This window comes from Carassius carassius, chromosome 37 (genome assembly GCF_963082965.1).
Source record: "Carassius carassius chromosome 37, fCarCar2.1, whole genome shotgun sequence".
Classification (NCBI taxonomy): Eukaryota; Metazoa; Chordata; class Actinopteri; order Cypriniformes; family Cyprinidae; genus Carassius; species Carassius carassius.
In genome coordinates this window covers 17907760-17929107 of record NC_081791.1, presented here as the reverse complement: position 1 = coordinate 17929107, position 21348 = coordinate 17907760, and the positions used below count along the sequence as shown (strand labels likewise).

The 21348-nt window shown below is 37.3% G+C and overlaps 1 protein-coding gene across 2 annotated transcripts; it reads right to left on the bottom strand.

Moving 5' to 3' along the window:
* Positions 1 to 23: 23 nt before the first annotated feature.
* On the bottom strand, positions 24 to 14727 carry pfkfb1 (6-phosphofructo-2-kinase/fructose-2,6-biphosphatase 1). Of its 2 annotated transcripts, none has more exons than XM_059527921.1 (14): positions 14534 to 14727; positions 10703 to 10828; positions 4350 to 4446; positions 4154 to 4220; positions 3876 to 3950; positions 3019 to 3075; positions 2803 to 2924; positions 2480 to 2687; positions 1976 to 2122; positions 1781 to 1885; positions 828 to 951; positions 677 to 739; positions 254 to 318; positions 24 to 159 (listed from the first exon to the last, which is right to left on the bottom strand). In XM_059527921.1, exons 1-14 carry the CDS (start codon positions 14670 to 14672, stop codon positions 100 to 102), a joined length of 1455 nt encoding a protein of 484 aa, XP_059383904.1. In that variant the 5' UTR covers positions 14673 to 14727; the 3' UTR covers positions 24 to 99. The 2 variants fall into 2 exon arrangements, with proteins under 2 accessions (XP_059383904.1, XP_059383903.1); XM_059527920.1 differs by having other exon boundaries at positions 822 to 951; positions 14534 to 14725.
* Between the last annotated feature and the right edge of the window lie 6621 nt (positions 14728 to 21348).

The window sequence follows — 21348 nt, the reverse complement described above, 5'->3', positions numbered from 1 at the left end:
GCTCATATCCTTTTAAATTCCTTCCACCTTGTTTCCACTTACACAATCTATGTGTAGATTAACTCTGCAAAAATGGCAAATGTACAATTTTTTTTATGATTATAGATGTTCGGGTACAGTCTGTAGTGCTTCTTCTGGCTTTCTTGCGACATTCACATTCTGGAAAGCAAAAAAAACAACAACAAATCATTCACTTTTAGACATTGATCAGCAATTAAAATTCTTCATCTTTCCGGAGGGTTTCATGACTTACTGTGGGTCTGTCCCTGTGTGTGTTCACTGCTTGGATGTTTAAATAGAAGGACTCCACTTTGCATCCTGCAAGGAGGACATAAAAGAACATGCTGTACTCATGTGTAGCACTTCTCATTAATAATATAATGAGGGAAAATCATGTAGTAGCGGGTTATGTTCAATCAACTATATATAAATTTCAACAGATTATGTTGGAACTCTAATGTTATTGTGTTTTTCATTAATATAGTAAAGGTGGTACTGCCCAAAAACTATTTTACATGCTGGGTTCATCATTTTATAATAATTGTTTCTCAAACATATCTACAGAATAGTTCTCTCAGACTGAAGACCAAAAAAAAAAAAAGATACCAGGACCACATATTAGACCCTAAACATAAACAGATCCATGTTAGAAATAAACATGGCTATGTCTACTCACCATAAGCTAATGGAGTTAGTTTGAGAACAGTATGCAAAGGACACTTTAGATACGGTAGATCATCTGTGGAGAAATCAGAGATGTATAATTTGCATGAAAGATGCTATGACAGTGAAAGCAATTGTTGGCCGTTTTTGGTTTAGACCTTCACTTTTGTCCAGAAAGTATGCCAGTAGACACCGCATGACTGCCTGGTGGCAGATGACGAGCACATTCTCTTGTCTCTCAAGCTCCATTATGACTGGCTCTAGACGGTGCATCAGGTCTTCATACGACTGCAGAACACAGGAAAGGAAAATACTGTAAACAGTAATATTGTGAAATATTGCAATTTGAAATAACCATTTTAAAATTTAATACATTTAAAAATTTAATTTATTTGTGTGATGGCAATGTTGAACTTTCAGCAACTGTTACTCCGGTCCTAAGATGTCACATGATCCTAAAATGTTGATTTAGTACTATCAATTACTGTTGGTGCTTAATTATAAGTAATGGTTCTTATTATCAAGGTTGAAAAGTCTTTGCAGCTTAATATTTTTGTATATAAATGTGATGCATTTTTTTTAAACTCTTTGATGAATAAAAAGCATTAATATGAAACCCAAAATCTTCTGTAACATTATATGTAAATGTCTTTACGGTCACTTTTGATGAATTTAGTGCATACTTCCTGAATTAACATTAATTTCTTAATTTTATTTAAATCTTTCTTACCACAAACTTCAGAGTTGTCATGTATCTCAGTTTTCACAAATCTTTTAAGTTAAAAAAAAAAAAAAAAGCTAACAAAATAAAATTTGCATTTTAGAATGATTTCTGAATTTCATATTACCTGAAGACTGGAGTAGTGACTCCTTAAATATCTACCTTTACCATCACAGGAATAATTATAAATTTTAATACATCAAAATAGAAAATGGTTATTTTAATAATATTTCAAACCATTACTGTATTTTTGATCAAATAAATGCAGCTTTTCGTGAGTATAAAATACCTTTCAAAAACAAAAACAAAATTCTTAACTATCCCAAATTTCTGACCAGTAGCACACATTTTCGCACAAACTCGTTTTAACACAATTACGTTGTGTAAAGGACTCACTTCACCCTTTGGATATCGATAGCGGTACTTGTCCTGGTCTCTTAAGGCAAACTCTTCTGGATGGGTTTCTTGAATCTCCTCGTATGTCATCTCCTCACATACACCCTTGAAATGTACCAGAGTTCAATCATTTTCCTTGACATTTGCATTTCACATGCATATACCTTTAATATATAGAGAGCATAACTAGCTTACCGCATCGATTTCATTCAATGCCTTCCACTGTTCATATGGGACGCCCAGTGCCTCTGCTGTCTGTATGGTCCTCTTCATGTGGCTGGTCCACACCTTCAGGTCCTTGATGGACTGACCCCTGATGAACTCTGCAAGGGCCTTAGCATACTATACATCAAAACAGACACAAGTCTAGTCTATATCGGTGTGTAAGGAAGATTGAAATCACAGAAATTATGCTAGAATTAGGGCTACATCCACAATCCGGATACATCTGAAAGTGTCTCTTTTTTTGTGTTTTGGCCTTTTTTTATTTATACTGAGACATCGTTTTTGTCCAGCAAAAATAGAGCTTAGTGATAAATGTCAAAATGCAATTTTTTCTTTGTAGCTGTGAAAACCGATATTCAAAAACAGTGAGGTATTTACAAAGTTAATCTCCAACAAGGATACACCTTGACGCTTTCACACATAAACTGATCTACTTAAACTAAATATAAAATCTTGGTCAATGAAGCAAATCACCTTTTGGCCCTGTGAAGAGAGGCCTGTGTCTCCACCGATTCTTCCAAGCAGGTTGAGCTCACTTTCTCCATGGCGGCTCAGATAGATGGATCGCGGTGTGACGTGGATGTTCATGAGGTAATACACTATACGACTCTGAATGTGATCCTGGACGCGGTTGACGAGGTACCTGGATCCCACGTTAAAGATCTTAATGAAGGAAAGGTGTCTTATGAAAGAAATGGAGAAGCAGAGCAGAGAAGAAGTAAACGAGTTGAGTCCATAATAGTTGAAAATGATGCACATAACATCTTAATACATTTAAAACATTGGCAACCGTGTACCTGTCCTTTTCCTCGTCCAGGGGGACATAGGACATTTTATAACAATCGATACGCTTCAGAAAGTCCACCAGTGCTTCCTCTTTGTCGCAGTTTTCATAATCTGGGCTGCTCAGTTTTACTTGCTGGCAAAACAGGAAAGAATAATGAAAGTTCTCTCATCTTACAACATTTTTAATAGTCTAACATTATTAATATTTTAATAACATTCAATGTTACCGTTGTATTTGCCTCAATGATTTCTGGGTCATCACAAACTGACTCAATGAAAAACACCTGCACGTAAAAAAAAAAAAAAACTGTGAAAGGTTGGTTGCTAAACCATCATTTACTTGACAGCAGTTTAACTGTTTTCAAAATGATGTAGTCTATTAACAAACTACTTCTTTCCAAAGCATTGCAAAACACTATATTGCTGTTGCCCTGCAGCCAAGCATGCTGACACAATCAACTCGATATCTCATTCAAACTCTGATCTGAATCGGTTTGCTCAGTTCAAAAATTAATTATATTCAGACTCTCAGCACTAAATATAATCTAGTTCTTTTTAACAAATCAAATGGCTGTAAATAAAAAAAAAAGTCAGCTTTACCACGGTCAATCATCATTCACAGATACAATGAAAATGAATTGGACGTGAAAACTAATCATACCTTACTCGACACTGGATTTATGGGGTTATCCAAGATTAATATTGAACATTGATCCATGATTAATATAAAACATTAAGATTAGAGGTCAGGCAGTCATTTGTTTGTTTTTTTCTTCTTTTCTGCATTATAACAATTCATTAAGCATACTGTCACATTATTATCTAGCTAGATCCCCCTGGAGCAATGGCTCTGGTTTACATATGATATAAATGAATGTATTCAATTTTTGGTTCTACACACCTGAGGCAATTTGATTTAAGCTTGGAGCACAACAATTTCTTCTAGTACTTACATTTTTTTATGAAATTAAAAAACTACAGTCTTTAAGTAACATCCCATCAATCATCACATTAAATACAATGCAAAGAAGATGTGAGGCAGACATTCAAAATGCAGTCAGAGTAAGCAAAACCCTGTACTTGCCTTATAGCCCTTCTCCTTGGCAAAACTGAGGATGACTCCTCTTCTCTCTCCCGTAGTATTGGTGGAATCAAATACCTGTGAAGTGCATTTGTCAGAGACAGATTTACCTCAATGATTGGTTAACTCCTCAATAAAAATGCTGAGAATCACAGACTAAGCTGATAAATTCTGAATCATATTGGATGTTAAGTCAGACAGCTTCACATAGTAGCTTGAAAAGTTTAATTCATAGTTTGGACAGACAAGAAGAACCGTTATCCATTACATTATTGACTCACTGCAACTTGTCCCTGCTCCTTGGTAAAGTAATTGGCGATGTCCTTAAGGGCATTTGAGGCATAGGCTCTGAACATATAATACACAGACATTATTGAACAAATGACACCTAATACATAGATATGTACACAAGACGTTCATAATCAAATAACACTGCTTATTTAGAAGTTATGTACTATCATCCTAAATGTATTGTACCTGCGGATTTTCATGGCCTCTTCATTGTCTGGATGAAAAAATTCATAGTTCTTGTATGTCTGCACAACTTCCCTTCGATACTGACCTAAATTAAAGACTTTGAAAAAATAAAAGTTAGTTAGCAGTTTTTTTTAAACAGATTTACACACTACATATTTTTTATTTAAAATTAAATTACATCTCAAATTACAATGTTGTGGAAAAGTTTCAGTAAATCAACTCAAATTGTGAAACTTGTATATAAAATTGCAGTGCACACAGACTGAAGTAGTTTAAGTCTTTGGTTCTTTTAATTGTGATGATTTTGGCTCACATTTAACAAAAACCCACCAATTCACTATCTCAGAAAATCTGAATATTGTGACATGCCAATCAGCTAATCAACTCAAAACACCTGCAAAGGTTTCCTGAGCCTTCAAAATGGTCTCTCAGTTTGGTTCACTAGGCTACACAATCATGGGGAAGACTGCTGATCTGACCAGAAGACAATCATTGACACCCTTCACAAGGAGGGTAAGCCACAGACATCATTGCCAAAGAAGCTGGTTGTTCACAGAGTGCTGCATCCAAGCATGTTTTTATCCAAACAGAAAGTTGAGTGAAAGGAAAAAGTGTGGAAGAAAAATATGCATAACCAACCGAGAGAACCGCAGCCTTATGAGGATAGAAAATTTGAGAACTTCACAAGGAATGGACTGAGGCTGGGGTCAAGGCATCAAGAGCCACCACACACAGACATGTCAAGGAATTTGCTGAACCACAGACAACATCAGAGGGCTAAGGAGAAGAAGAACTGGACTGTTGCCCAGTGGTCCAAAGTTCTTTTTTCAGATGAGAGCAAGTTTTGTAATTCATTTGGAAACCAAGGTCCTAAAGTCTGGGGGAAGGGTGGAGAAACTCATAGCCCAAGTTGCTTGAAGTCCAGTGTTAAGTTTCCACAGTCTGTGAAAATTCGGGATGCAATGTCATCTGCTGGTGTTGGTCCATTGTGTTTTTTTGAAAACGTCACTGCACCCATTTACCAAGTAATTTTGGAGCACTTCATGCTTCCTTCTGCTGACAAGCTTTTTGAAGATGCTAATTTCATTTTCCAGCAGGACTTGGCACCTGCCCACACTGCCAAAAGCACCAAAAGTTGGTTAAATGACCATGCTGTTGGTGTGCTTGACTGGCCAGCAAACTCACCAAACCTATGTGGTACTGTCAAGAGGAAAATGAGGCTTCCATACCTACTCAACAGTGCCACAAACTGATCACCTCCATGCCACGCTGAATTGTGGCAGTAATTAGGGGAAGTCGTGGCCTAGTGGTTAGAGAGTTTGACTCCTAACCCTAGGGTTGTGGGTTCGAATCTCGGGCCGGCAATAACACGACTTAGGTGCCCTTGAGCAAGGCATTGAACCCCCAACTGCTCCCCGGGTGCCGCAGCATAAATGGCTGCCCACTGCTCCAGGTCTGTGTTCACAGTGTGTGTGTGTTCACTGCTCTGTGTGTGTGCATTTTGGATGGGTTAAATGCAGAGCACGAATTCTGAGTATGGGTCACCATACTTGGCTGAATGTCACGTCACTCACACTTTTAATTAAAGCAAAAGGAGCCCTACCAAGTATTGTGTACATGTACAGTAAATGAACAATTTCCAGAAGGCCAGCAATTTTTTTTTTGTTCTTATGAAGTATTCTAATTTGTTGAGATAGTGAATTGGTGGGTTTGTTAAATGTGAGCCAAAATCATCACAATTAAAAGAACCAAAGACTTAAACTACTTCAGTATGTGTGCACTGAATTTAACACAAGTTTCACAATTTGAGTTGAATTACTGAAATTAACTTTTGCATGACATTCTAATTTATTGAGATGCACCTATACATATAGTAAATAATTTAATATGTTCATTTTATAAATACACATTGTATATGTGTGTGTATACATATGCATCATATATATAAGGAATAATTCAAGTTCAATTCTGCTTTATTGTCAATTTCCACATGTACAGTACATACATACATACATACATACAGAGAATCGAAATTGCGTTTCTCTCAGACCCCGGTGCATACAGATAAAATTAACATTAAAGCCTAAAAATCTAGATCATATATAAAATGTAGATACATCTATACAATAAGAGAATGTAAAAAAAGGCATATAATAAAATTAAAAATAAAGTTAAATAAAGCAGCGCAAAGCAAATGACATATATAGTGCAAATCAATGAAGTGAACAACAGTGCAGATAAAAGATTTTGTGCAAAAAAATCCCTTATTAAAAATACCTTAAGTCTGATTTAAGTGACAAGTGACAAAGGGCTCAAGAGCAGTTATTTTATTTAACTGACTAATGAGGTAGTGGAATGACGTCAGTTCCATGCTGAATGAGGTAGTGAGCAGACCAATGCTGCACAAAGTGACTAGTGCATGCCTAGTGGCTGTAGACCTCCCCTGTCATCCATGGCTTCTGGTTGGCCCGGACAGTGATGGTTTTTGTGACCGTTACATCATCAATACACTTGTTGATGTAGGCAGTGACAGTCTCTGAGTACTCCTGGAGGTCAGTGGTGTTATTGCATGTGGCAGCCTGCTTAAACATGTCCCAGTCAGTTGTGTTGATGCAGTCTTTAAGAACCTCTGATGATCCTTCTGGCCACACTTTAATCTGTTTGTAAACTGGTTTGGCGACTTTAATGAGTGGTCTCTATGCAGGCATTAGCATGACAGTGATGTGGTCTGAGGCTCCAAGGTGGGGGAGGGGGAGGGCTTTGTAAGCTCCTCTCTGTGTGGTGTAAACAAAGTCCAAAATGTTATTACCTCGTGTAGGAAAGTTAATGTGTTGGTGTATTTTTGGAAACACTCTCTTTAGGTCTAGAGCTCTGTCTGCTCGATAGCACGTCAGCTGGTCGAGCTGAATAGCGCGGTCTGGAACGCTGTTGCTGAGCCATGTTTCCGTGAACACAAAAACACAACAGTCTCTTACAGTCCTCTGAGTTGAGCGTAGTAATCGAATGTAGTCCAGTTTATTGTCCAACGAGCATACGTTAGCGAGTACGATGGTGGGGATAGATGGCTTGTGTGGGTTAGCCGTTAGCCTAGCCTGGATACCTCCCCGTTTACCCCTCTTCTGCTTCCTCTCACACCGCTTGTGGCGCCTCAGCTCTGGGCGAGATGCAGTAGTGGGGGTCGGTGATGGTGAAGGCCTCCTTAGCAGACAGAGATCCCGCAGCTGTTCTGCGTGCGCGGAGTTTAACTGTAAAAATGCGGTTCTGCCGACATCGAGCAGAAACTCGCAACTGTATTTGCGCTTACAGACAGGTAGACGCGACGACGACGTACAAAAACACTGCGACTCACAAGACAAAAACACGAAAACATCGTTCTGTCGGGACAGAGAGAAGCCGCTGCGTGTGGACGCGCCGCCATCTTAAACTATATGACTATAATTGACAACTGACCGTTGAATTATTAGACAAATAATGCACACCCGAGGTGGTGATGCGGCCATAACTCAAATCTTATACTACGGTTACCACCTCAAGACATCAATCAGATGATACATTTAAAAGGATTTGTAAAGTTTTTGTACTTAAAATCACGATTATGTGTAGGATTATTTCTTCCGCATCTCATCAAACTCCTCTTTTGCTGGTTCTTTTGCTTGAGCCGTTGATAGCATTCTAATGCAGTTATTAATGAAGTTATTAGAAAGGAGTGACAGAGAAGCACAGAGAGAGCACTTGTGTGAATTAGGCTTCCTCTGTGCTTCCCTCAAAAGTCTTCTGCAGCAGCGTCTCTAAACAGCACTGTTATTACCTCGCAAGTGAGAAATGTCATGTGTATTTATTTTCAGAAAATCGTCTGTCATGTTTTTGTTTTTGTTAGTTTTGTAATTTCCGTTATTACAGTTTTACTACGCGTGATATGGAACTGTAATGCAGTCAAGAGAGCTGCCTGGAACAACGTTCACCGTGTGTTTCCCAGAAAATAATTGCACACCTCAGAACATTCGTCAGCCAACGTAGTTCCAGGCAGCTCTCTTGACTGCATTACAGTTCCATATCACTTCGCATAACTGTAATAACGGTCACGCAGTTTGCACAAAAAGGTGTTGCAAGCACTGCCCTGACAATTTTATCAGTTAGTCTATATAGTGTAGCAACTTAAAAGCTACACATGATATCTCTCACTAGCTATGTAATAACAACGCTGTTATTAGAGACGCTGCAGCAGAAGAGTGTTTAGAGACAACAGAGGTACGTTAGCCTAATTCACACAAGCTCTCGCTCTCTTTCTTTTTCTCTCTGTGAGTCTCTATCGATCTCGCTCTCTTTCTAATAACTTCATTAATAACTGCATTAGAATGCCATCAATGGCTCAAACCTCCGTTACCAGCTTTAAAACTACATTTTGGTACTAGCAAAAGAGGCATTGGATGAGATTCGAAAGAAATAATGTTTGCACTTTATTTTACAGTACGTGAACTTACATGTACTTCTAGAGTACTTACAGTGTATTTATCTAAGAAAGTTCTGGTAATACAAGGTAACTACATGGGGTAGGGATGGGTTTAGGGGTAGGTTTAGGGCAAGTACCTAGTTATTACATAGTTATTGTAATTACTATAATAAGTACATAGTATGTACATGGGGAACAGGACTGTAAAATAAAGTGCTACCGAAATAATTCTACTCACATTAGCGATTTAAGTACAAAAACCAGACGAATCCCTTTAAATAAATAATCGGATCAATGTCTTGAGGTGTGGTAACCATAGTATAAGTGGAATAATTGACTCTGGACCATTATTAGAAAAATAATGCAAACCCGAGTTGTAACGGTCACTCCGCTTCACCTCGTGGCCGCATCACCACCTTGGGTGTGCATTATTTTTCTAATAATTCAACGGCCCATCATCAATTATTCCTTACATATACAAACCCGATTCCAAAAAAGTTGGGACACTGTACAAATTGTGAGTAAAAAAGGAATGGAATAATTTACAAATCTCATAAACTAAAATTTTATTCACAATAGAATATAGATAACAAATGTTGAAAGTGAGACATTTTGAAATGTCATGCCAAATATTGGCTCATTTTGGATTTCATGAGAGCAACACTTTCCAAACAAGTTGGGACAGGTAGCAATAACAGGCCAGAAAAGTTAAATATACATAAGGAACAGCTGGAGGACCAATTTGCAACTTATTAGATCAATTGGCAACATGATTTGGTATAAAAAGAGCTAAGGAATGCTACTGTAATGGAAATCGCAACATGGGCTCAGGAATACTTTCGGAAAACATTGTCGGTGAACACAATCCACCGTGCCATTCGTCGTTGCCGGCTAAAACTCTATAGGTCAAAAAAGAAGCCATATCTAAACATGATCCAGAAGCGCAGGCGTTTTGTCTGGGCCAAGGCTCATTTAAAATGGACTGAGGCAAAGTGGAAAAGTGCTCTGTGGTCAGACGAATCAAAATTTTAAGTACTTTTTGGAAAACTGGGATGCCATGTCATCCGGACTAAAGAGGACAAGGACAACCCAAGTTGTTATCAGCGCTCAGTTCAGAAGCCTGCATCTCTGATGGTATGGGGTTGCCTGAGTGCGTGTGGCATGGGAAGCTTACACATCTGGAAAGGCACATCAATGCTGAAAGCTATATCCAAGTTCTAGAACAACATATGCTCCCATTCAGACGTCGTCTCTTTCAGGGAAGACCTTGCATTTTCCAACATGACAATGCCAGACCACATACTGCTTCAATTACAACATCATGGCTGAGTAGAAGGATCCGGGTACTGAAATGGCCAGCCTGCAGTCCAGATCGTTCACCCATAGAAAACATTTGGTGCATCATAAAGAGGAAGATGCATCAAAGTCCACCTAAGACAGTTGACAACTAGAAGCCTGTATTAGATAAGAATGAAAAAACATTTGTATTCTTAAACTTGAGCAACATGTCTCTTCAGTCCCCAGACGTTTGCAGACTGTTATAAAAAGAAGAGGAGATGCCACATAGTGGTAAACATGGCCTTGTCCCAACTTTGAGATGTGCTGGTGCCATGAAATTTAAAATCAACTTATTTTCATTTTCAAATTATACATTTTCTAAGTTTAAACATCTGATGTCATCAGTGTTGTATTCTGAATAAAATATTGAAATTTGAAACTTCCACATCATTGCATTCCGTTTTTATTCACAATTTGTACAGTGTCCCGACTTTTTTTGGAATCAGGTTTTTACACACACACACACACACACACACACACGTGTGTATAACATGTGAATTATGCTTGCATAATCAAATACTTGCCATTAAGAGCTGATCATTAACTTCATAATATATACACTAACCTTGAGTAGGGACTCCAATCCAATTTAGGTATCGGGTTAACTTTTTGGAGATGTAGGTCTTTCCCCTGGCTGGCAGACCAACCATCACAATCATTGTGGGACAGTTTGTAAACTGGGGTCGTGAGGCTATGGACCAGAAGAAAACATGGACATTAAAGTTTGAATAAGGTTTAATCACATGAAGATGTTGGAGTAGGAGATTACCGTATTTTCCGGACTATAAGTCACACTTTTTTTCATAGTTTGGCTGTTCCTGCTTATAGTCAGGTGCGACTTATTTATCAAAATTAAATCGACATGAACCAAGAGAAATGAACAGACAAATGAACCAAGAGAAAACATTACCGTCTCCAGCCGCGAGAGGGCGCTCTATGCTGCTCAGTGCTCCTGTAGTCTACACTGAAGACACAGAGCGCCCTCTCGCGGCTGGAGACGGTAATGTTTTCTCTTGGTTCTTGGTTCTAAATAAATGCGACTTATAGTCCAGTGCGACTTATATATGTTTTTTTTCCTCGTCATGACGTATTTTTGGGCTGATGCGACTTATACTCAGGTGCGACTTATAGTCCGAAAAATACGGTACATATACATTTACAAGATAATGCCAGTGCAACATTAATCTAACAGTCTGTTTCATTTGAGAAAAATGGTAGCAGTCCAAGCAGAGGGCTGACACATTAGCTTCAAAGTACATACAAAAACCCACAGACTTCTGCAATGAAAACCGTACATCTTCTAGCGAATTGGTTCTCAAACCTGTTCTGGAGTACGCCCTGCACATTTTGTATGTCTCCCTCAGTTATCACACCTGATTCAACTCATCAGCTCATAAGCAGAGACTGCAAGACCCGAAGTGGTTGTGTCTAGGGTTTCAAAAGGGTGGAAATTTTCTGGAAACCTTCCATGGGAACTTCATCTGTGGAATTTTGGAAATATTTAAAATCTGAAACTTACCAGAAACTTAAGGCAATTGATGGGAACTTATAGGAATTTTCAGGAATTAATTGGAAATTCGGGGGAAATTTATAAAACCATCATATACAAACGTAAATATAAATATTTTGTTTGATCATAGGCTTACATGCATGCAATTTTTATATATATATTTTTTGGAGGGAATCTGTGATGGTTTTTTCAGGATTTATTGATGAATGAAAACTTGTGAACAGTGTTATAATAGAATTTCTAAAATAGAAATATTTTCTATTAAGTAATTCATACTCTTAAGGTACTAATTTGTAGGCTTACCTATTAGGGGTAAAAAAAAAAAACAAAAAAAAAAAAAAATTTAAAAAAAGACCAAATGTACTTTTAAGGGTACTGCTTCAATGACAAGTTGTTGTACCCCAAAAGGTGTGATTTTGGCCCCTTTTTTCTTTATGTAGCCTATACATCCAAAACAATTTCTAAAACTACAGATAACCCTATTATTCGTATGGCCATCACATAAAAAGATCTAAATCCTTGGTCTCGGGCCGTGGAAAATAATAAAGTTTCTCTCTTGCACCTTCCCTTTTCTTAATTTTCCCTAATATCTCTGCACCTCCCACCCACCAATCCTGCATTTATTTAATCCAAAGTACAGCAGGAGCAGTAATATTGTGAAATATTTTTACTATTTAAAATAACTGCTTTAGATTGTAATATATTTTAAAATGTAATTTATTTCTGTGATCAAAAAGCTGAATTTTCAGCATCATTACTGCAGACTTCAGTATCACATTCTTCAGAAATCATTCTAATATGCTGATTTGCTGTTTAAGAACGATTTGCTGCTGTTGTTGTTACTATTATCAATATTAAAAACAGTTGAGTACATCAGAATTTTCTGATGAATGGGGGGGGGGGTATAGAAATTATGAACTTTATTTAGCAAGGATGCTTTAAATTGATCAAAAGTGATGATAAAGTAATTTACAATGTTACAAATTTCAGATAAACGCTGTTCTTCTGAATTTTCTATTCAACAAAGAAACCTGAAAAAAAAAATTGTATCTGTTTTCAATGTAATAATAATAAATGTTTTTTGGGGAGAAAATCAGCATAGAATGATTTCTGTAGGATCATGTGGCACTGAAGAGTGGAGTAATGACGCTGAAAATTCAGCTTTGGAATCACAAGAAGAAATTACATTTTAAAATATATTCAAATAGAAATCTGTCATTTTAAAATATATATATATATATATTTCACAATATTGCTATTTTTGCTGCATTTTGGATTAAAAAAATTAATGCAGGTGTGGTGAGCAGAAGAGACTTCCTTAAAAAACATAAAAAAATTTACTGATCAAAACACTTGACTAGTGTATTAGAACACAAAGTTCCTAAATGTCAAAATTATAAAATGTACAATATATTTGTTGAAAAATTCTAATAATGAACACACTATTGAATTATTAGGCTGTGACTCAATTTTGTGTTGCCGTCTTCTCAAGCTCCCTCCCTGTACATATAAGTCCATGTGAATCTCGGTCTCTGCTAATGTAACATTACAATCAATATTGATGTCCTTTAGGACAGCATTCTGAATGATGATAATAATGGGGTGCTACTGATAGCCTAACATATACTAGCAGTTTAATACTCAACTAGGTTAATAAACAAAACTATCTAGCGTATTTACAGATGAAACTGACCTGTACTTTAAGCCCTGAACAGGTCTGTGATGTAGCTACAATTCACTGTTTCTTCTGGCCACTTCATCTCTTTCATCAAGTCCCGCAGAACAGACGTGAGCTGATTTGTGCAGTGCAGCGCTGCCAGTCAAGACTAACCGATTTATGATTTATCATCAATTTATCATCAAATGAATAATTTTGTAATTATCACTGATACATTGAGAAGACTTAATAATAACAAGAATAATAACTAACAACAACAAAAATAAAAACCAGGCAGTCTAGTCTAGGACTGATCCATTGCAATGTATTTGTTGTTAAAGGGGTCATATGATGCGATTTCTATTTTTCTGTTCTTTAGTGTGGTATATAGCTATGTGGGAAATGTATAAGATCTGCAGAGTTATAAAGCTCAAAGTCTCCGACAAAAGGATTTATTCTATGTAAAAGAGAAGGCTGATCCAGATTGGGCTAAAATGACTCGTTCAAACACATCCCCACGTGTCTACGTCACGATGTGGAACTATTTATGTAATACTGCCCATATCATCACGCAAAGAAAGAAGGCGTGGTTTCAGGAAGCGCATTAGTGTTAATGCAGCCATGTCAGCAGGGAGACGCTTTGTTTTTTTTTTGCGAAAGCAAAAGCACTTTATTTGGCCTTCAGCAGTGGGCGTGTTCGTTCGTTATCTGGCTCGCTGCACACATGCTGCTCTGCTTGTGTTCATCAGTGTATAGTGTATATTGTCAGTGTATATTGGTATTGGGCTCCGGGATATTGGTTTATTTCGACACAGACTGAGTGTCAGCCACGTTAAAAAAAAATGTTAACAACAAGTAATTTGTGGATTAATGCTTATTGGAGACGCGAACCGTTACAAACGATTCAGTCCGATTTGGTGAACTGGTTCAACCGGTTCACGAAGAAAAAAAAAACAGTTAAATCGAACGATTCGTTCGCGAACCGGACCTAACCAACGTTACTTAAAATTCCTGTTCATTCTATTGCCAGAACTGCAGAAACAAAGCTTTCAAAAACACAAATCTGTGCAACTTCAAAACAACAGCAGGCAGGGGCTAAAGTTCACAACACCCGGGTTGATCATCTACATGACATTAACACTCTTAATGCACCAAACATTTTAACGGAACAGGATTAAGCAAATATAGTAAACGGAAAGACAGGTGAATTAAATTATCCCCTCACTTACAGCCTCTCCTTTGGCCTAGGGAACTGCCCATTCCTGGCACCCATATCTTGAGTAGTGGTGTCTGTGTGAGCTCCTTCTGCTCCGCGGACATGTCGCTTGTGTTGTTCAGGAACTGAGAAAGCATGGCTTGGATCCCCATCAACCCTGTTCCTGCTCAGGTCACATGACTGAGGCGGGAAGAGCTGAAAGGAGAGACAGGATTGGTGGAGAGACCGAATCCTGGCTGCCAATGGGACATTTACTTAGTTAACCCTTTAGAGGCTTTGAGCTGCCCCGTCACGTGATGTGAATTTAGCCCGTGGGGGAAAACATTGCCTTGGCGCCAATTGAAATACATGGGACAATCATTCCAAAGAGTTTGCTGTATCGTTTTCTGTACCTCCAATAAACTAATAAATTATTAATTGAAGTTCTACATCCTTCCTAATAAACATACAGAACCGGAAAGGAGGACAAAATGGCTACAAGTACAAGCAATAAGTTGTGAGGATGATCAAGGGAAGTTGTGGAATCCCAAGAATAAGCATGTGTATGTGTGCAGCATAGACAGTAAAAGAAATGGACACAGCGACCCCATTGGAACTCAACTGAGACAAGTGAAGCCCATTTTTAGCGATTTTTAGCACTTCCGTTTCTGACGCGCAGACTCAAACTAAGCTTGATGACATCAGCAACCTGTCTGACAGATGTAAATCTTCTAGCAGCTGTGCGTGCAAAAACTGCCATCGTTAATCTTGCAGAGACGGCGAGCTTGAGCGGGGAGTTCTTTGGCGTGAGTGAGCAGGAGTAAGTATTCTGATTAATTATTTTGTATAGTATTTTAAAATGTAACGCCAGGGCTTGTATCTATGGGCTTCTCTCTTGACTTCTCCCCGACTGCCTGCGAGCTTCTCCTCCTGTCTGTACGGTAATTTCTCTTCTGTGCGACAGAGAGTCGAGTGGTTATGACGCAATCGTTAGCCTATTTTTACAAAAACTGTTTCTACGGGGCCATAATGTAACATAGAAGGTAATGGAGCCCTTTATACATTGTCGTGTATCTTTAGAAATGAATAATGGACAAATGGAGTCTTTAAACGCCTCAGATGTAAAGTTATTCGCTGTCAAAGTGACGCCAAAATGAATGGGAGTCATTGGGATGCTAACGCTGGTGAAGTTCTGCTACAAGAAAACCTATCTTTAAATAAATCTCCCGGCTGTGAGGGCCTTACTTCCAATTTCTACCGACACTTCTGGGATCTATTAAAAAATCCGTTCATTCTCATGTTAAAGGAAGCAACCGACAATTTATCTTTTCCGCCCACTATGAGACAAGGAATAATTACTTTAATCCCAAAACCCGGTAAAGACTCCAAAATATTGGATAACCTTAGACCTATCACGTTATTGAATACTGATTATAAAATTGTAACCCTTGCTTATGCTAATAGATTAAAAAGTAAACTAGATACAATTATAAGTGACTCCCAATCCGGATTTATGAAAGACAGATCAATCCACAATAACATCCGTTTGGTGATCGATCTCCTAGATTATAATCATTTAATAGAGGATGATGGTTTTATTTTATTTCTCGACTTTTATAAAGCCTTTGACTCTATCGAACACCCTTTTATTTTTCAGTGTTTAAAACTTTTAGGCTTTGGAAACAAATTTCGTGCCACCATAGAGTCTCTTTATGATAATTCAAATAGCTCAATTTCGTTACCAAGTGGTACATCACCAAGATATGCTATTAAACGGGGAGTCAAACAAGGGTGTCCTATCTCTCCTTTTCTCTTTATTATTGCCACAGAAATGCTTTCTATTTTTATTAAAATTTCAGAAATTGCTCCATTGAATGTTATGGGGCTACCTGTTGTCATAAGCCAGCTTGCAGATGACACTACCATTTTTATGAAACACCTAACTGAGACCCCTAAAATAATACAAGCAATTAATACGTTCTCGAGTGCCTCTGGGCTTAAACTTAATTTGAACAAATGTGAATTAATGCCAATTCATCAAAGTGACTTAACAGAAGCATACAACATTCCTATAAGATCTGTTGTCAAATACTTAGGAATTCACATATCAAGAAACCCAGCTGAAAGTGAAAATTTGAATGTGTGGAGAATAATAACCGAATGTCAAACTAAACTTAACTCCTGTTTATTGAGAGACATTAGTTTACTTGGGCGGGTCTTCCTTACTAAGATGGAAAGTATATCCAGATGTATCTACCCGGCGTATTCGTTGGCCATCCCTAACAGAGCCATCAAAAAGGTCAACCAAATCAACTTTGATTATATTTGGAAAAAGAAAATGCACTATATTAAAAGAACAGAAATGACCAAAGAATACAAAGAAGGAGGCCTACAGGCTATTGATTTTGATTTTATTAACGGAACACTGAAAATTAACTGGTTAAAATCTTTCCTTAACAATAAGAGCTTTTGTTATCATATCCCCAGCGAAATTTTCAAAAAGTTTGGAGGTATCGACTTCCTGTTAAAATGTGATTTTAATATCCAGAAACTTCCGGTCAAATTATCCCTATTTCATCAGCAAGTCCTTTTATATTGGAAACTTTGTACAACCATAATTTCACCCCGCATAACACGCCAATTTGGAACAACAGATACATTACAGTTAAAAACAAATCATTATATAAAAAGGACTGGATGAATAAAGGTATTTGGTCCTTGATTCATTTGACTGATACAAATGGGAGTGTGATGACATACGAAAATTTTTGTCTTAAATATGATTTTTTAGTTGATCGCAATTCCTTCGCTTCCATAATGAGAGCCATTCCCATTCCTACATTAAATTTGATTCAAGAGATTGTTTTGAACTCAACTCAAATTTCCCCTTATCTTCCACATCTATTAGTTGGAAATTGTGATTTCAAGAGTATGAAAATTCCTAATAAAATGATTAGAAAGATGCTTGATGATATTACACACCCTTTATTGTCTTTTCGAAACTCAATTAAACACATCTTCACCAAAGATACTATATATTCATTACGCTCTAAATACTTAAAATTTCCCATAAATCCAAAAGCGAAGGAAATCCATTTCAAGGTTTTAAACGGTGTGTATCCATCTGGTGAATTATTACGACAGAGGTGTGGTTTTGAAACGAACAATTGTGTATTCTGTGATGATATTGAAACTTCTGTTCATTTATTTTTTCAATGTATGCACTCTGAAGGTCTCTGGACTGATATCCATGACTGGCTGCACACAAAGATCCATAGTGAGCCTTTTTCTCAGAATGACATTGTTTATGGAGTTGTATTGGACAATGATGAATGGGACTTCCTGGTAAATAATATAATTATTCGTGCAAAATTTTACATTCACAAATGTAAATATATGAAGGTGAAACCTAGGTTCTATGTATTTCATAACGAGTTTCTTTCTTTCACCAAAGCCCTTAACATAATTAAAAGTAAACAAGCAATGAAACTTCTTAATTTAATTGAAAAATATACTTTGCGATCAAAGCCCTAGTTGTAATTTTTATTTTATTATTTATTTTAATTCAATTCATTTTATTTATTTATTTTTTTATTTTTTTTTATTTTTTGTGTGTGTGTTTTGTTGTTGTTGCACCGGCTCCTGTGGAATGTTGAAAAGAATGTAAGCCATATTGTTTGTATATGAGTTTGTTGAATAAAAAAAAAAAAAAGTTCTGCTACAAGATGGCGGCACGCGGCGACTTCAACTTCCGGTCGACTTCCTTCCCGCCTGGTGTGCAGTCGGCATTTCATCACAGGCAGGCTACGTTAACATTGTGTTCATTATTAACGCTAGGTTGTTTCAGAAAGTGGCATGCATATAATTAGCCTTATCATTCTAGCTTAAGCAAAACTATGTAGCCTAGTGTCGAACCTATGTCGTTTTGACATCTCCCGTGATTATGTGTGATTTGAACAACTTCAAGTTACGGATCTTTCGTCAAGTTACGCCCACTTCAATTTACGCCCCTGTCTTGCAGTCTGCAGACAGACCCTTCTCCATGAAAATGCATCTGCTAAGGTGCAGTCTACGTACTATATACGCACGCCGTATACCCACTAGAAAAAGCCAAGGATTTCGGTATACCCACTTAAAAAAACGTGAGGATACGTAACAACTTAGTTTTGTGTCAGAACTTTCATTCGTAAAATTCACCCCGTCTGTGTTTGCGAAGCGACACGGATAGAAACGCGGAATCCAGTCAAAACTGGAACTTGCTGTATAAAGCAGATCGTCACGGAATTTGGCTATTTTTGAATAAATAAATCTAAAGCAGGGCTGTACAATGAATCAAATATCGATATGGACTAGTGTATATGAATATTAAAGTTAAAAGAGACTACAATTGTATGGAGGCATATGGGTAGCAATATTCAATTTGGAATGTAATATGCAAAATGACAATTCAATACATTTGTGCAACGTTTGGTGCAAAATGAAAATTAAATTACATAATTTTCATTTGCCATTTCACACACTAGTTTTAATATGTAAAATGAATACTAATTTTAACGCTTTATAAGTTGCAAAATTAAAATGAAAATGTATTACAGAAATATTAGATATGTACATTTGTATAAATATTAGATATGTATAGAATGTTCAAGCAAAAACTGGCAAAATTATCATTCAAATGCTATTTTTCTTAATTGCATTAACACTCACAGTCAAGACATTTACGATTGCATTTTCATTCAATATCCCGCAATGAATGTAGCAAAATTCAATGTGCACATTGAAAATGCCTTCCGAGCATGAGTCCACCCCCTCCCGCCATGTCAATCACTGCATGAACAAGGCGGGGCAGAAGGTCAAGAGACTCAATACTCAAGAAGAGGATTCAAGTGAGAGAACATGGACAAGACAGTTGGTCCGTGTACGTTTTGATCATTTCGGTTTATGTGAGCACTGTAATGTCTGAAACCACTGCTCACTGTTAATTAACATAATATTTGAATCAGTTGTAGCTGGGCACATAATTCGTTCTGCTGAGACCTGCAAATTATTTCTAGGATGTAGTATTGTATGAATATTGTCCCACTGATAAATACAGTATAAATAGTTCTGTCTCTTTGGATAAAAGTGAAGTGGAAATAAAAATCAATAATAGACTGAACAGTTCCATGTCTGTAACATGTACCACTCTCATCTTTTAAGTCAGAAGGCACTAGGTAATTGAATGATGTTTCTCTTTTTAGTCTTCTTTGTTGGGCTTGAGAAAGACAACATATATTTACCGTATTTTCCGGACTATAAGTCGCACTTCTTTTCATAGTTTGGCTGGTCCTGCGACTTACAGTCAGGTGCGATTTATTTATCAAAATTAATTTGACATGAACCAAGAGAAATTAACCAAGATCTAAAGCCTACAGCCGCGAGAGGGCGCTCTATGCTGCGCAGTGCTTCTGTAGCCTACACTGAAAACATAGAGTGCCCTCTCGCGGCTGGAGACGGTAATGCTTTCTCTTGGTTCTGAATAAATGCGACTTAGTCCAGTGCGACTTATATATGTTTTTTTCCTCGTCATGACATATTTTTGGACTGATGCAACTTATACTTAGGTGCGACTTATAGTCCGAAAAATACTGGTAACATAATTATTATTATTTATTATGAGAGTAATTGACACAGACTAGAACTTTAATGTTTCACCAAATTCAGCTCAGATCTTCAGGCTCGTCTGACTCATGTTGCTGTATAACTGGCCAGACTTACCTTCCCAAAAAAATCCCATTTAATTTTATTTCATAAATGTAACTATATTTATTTCCACTTCCCTGTTATCCAAGGAGACAGAACTATTTGCACTGTTTTTATCAGTGGGACAATATTTATACAATACTATAACCTAGAAATAATTTAACGGGGTCTCTTGCAAGTCGCAGCAGCACGAATTATGTGCCCAGCTACATCTGATTCAAATATTAATTAACAGTGAGCGGTGGTTTCAGACATTACAGTGCCGCACTCGCACTGACTCTTATTCTGTCTGAAAGAATGAAAAGACCGAGCTGAAGGTGGAGCGATTCTACCAATCAGATGAAAGCAGCGTTTCAGCTCCGCCCACAAGTGCGAATGAAATATTGAAGCCATAAACCGGAATGATCAAAACGTACACGTACAACTGTCTTGTCCATGTTCTCTCACTTGAATCCTCTTGAGTCTTGAGTAGCGTTGGATCCGAGTCCACCTTTGTCGAGTATGAGTCAAGACCAAGTTCTTAAACATCAAGTCCAAGTCCGAGTCCAAAAGGGGCCGAGTTGGACTCAAGTCCGAGTTCTTAAAGGCCGAGTCCGAGTCAAGTCCGCCCGAGTCCAGAAAGTAATTAAATTAAAAAAAGATTATAAATTGGTATTGTAAATTTTTACATTCTATTAATATTTTAACCTTTCAACCCATTAAACCAATGGCAATATAAAAATGTAATAAAAAAATACCACTGTTACATCTAGTCATTGCCATTGAACATTTTTATTTTATGTCAACAGAACTAGTTTCCTATCAAAAAAGGTTTCAAAGGTTTTATTGTATTACAAGTGCATGAAAATACAAATGAACCTGTTTTATAATTGTATCACACTATATTGTCCTCCAGTTAAAGCTGACATTTCAATTATTTAATGCCTCTCCCCCACATTTGACAGAGGTAAAGTGCAGCCAATGAGGAGATCCTTAATGATGGCATTATGAATTTCTTGTTGTCTTGGAGAACTTGCATCATAAAGTTGCACTGCTTGTTTGGTCAATCCTGGTCTTGCAAATCCTGCAATGCTGAGCTGTGCAGCATCTGTTGGTTGCTGCTGCTGT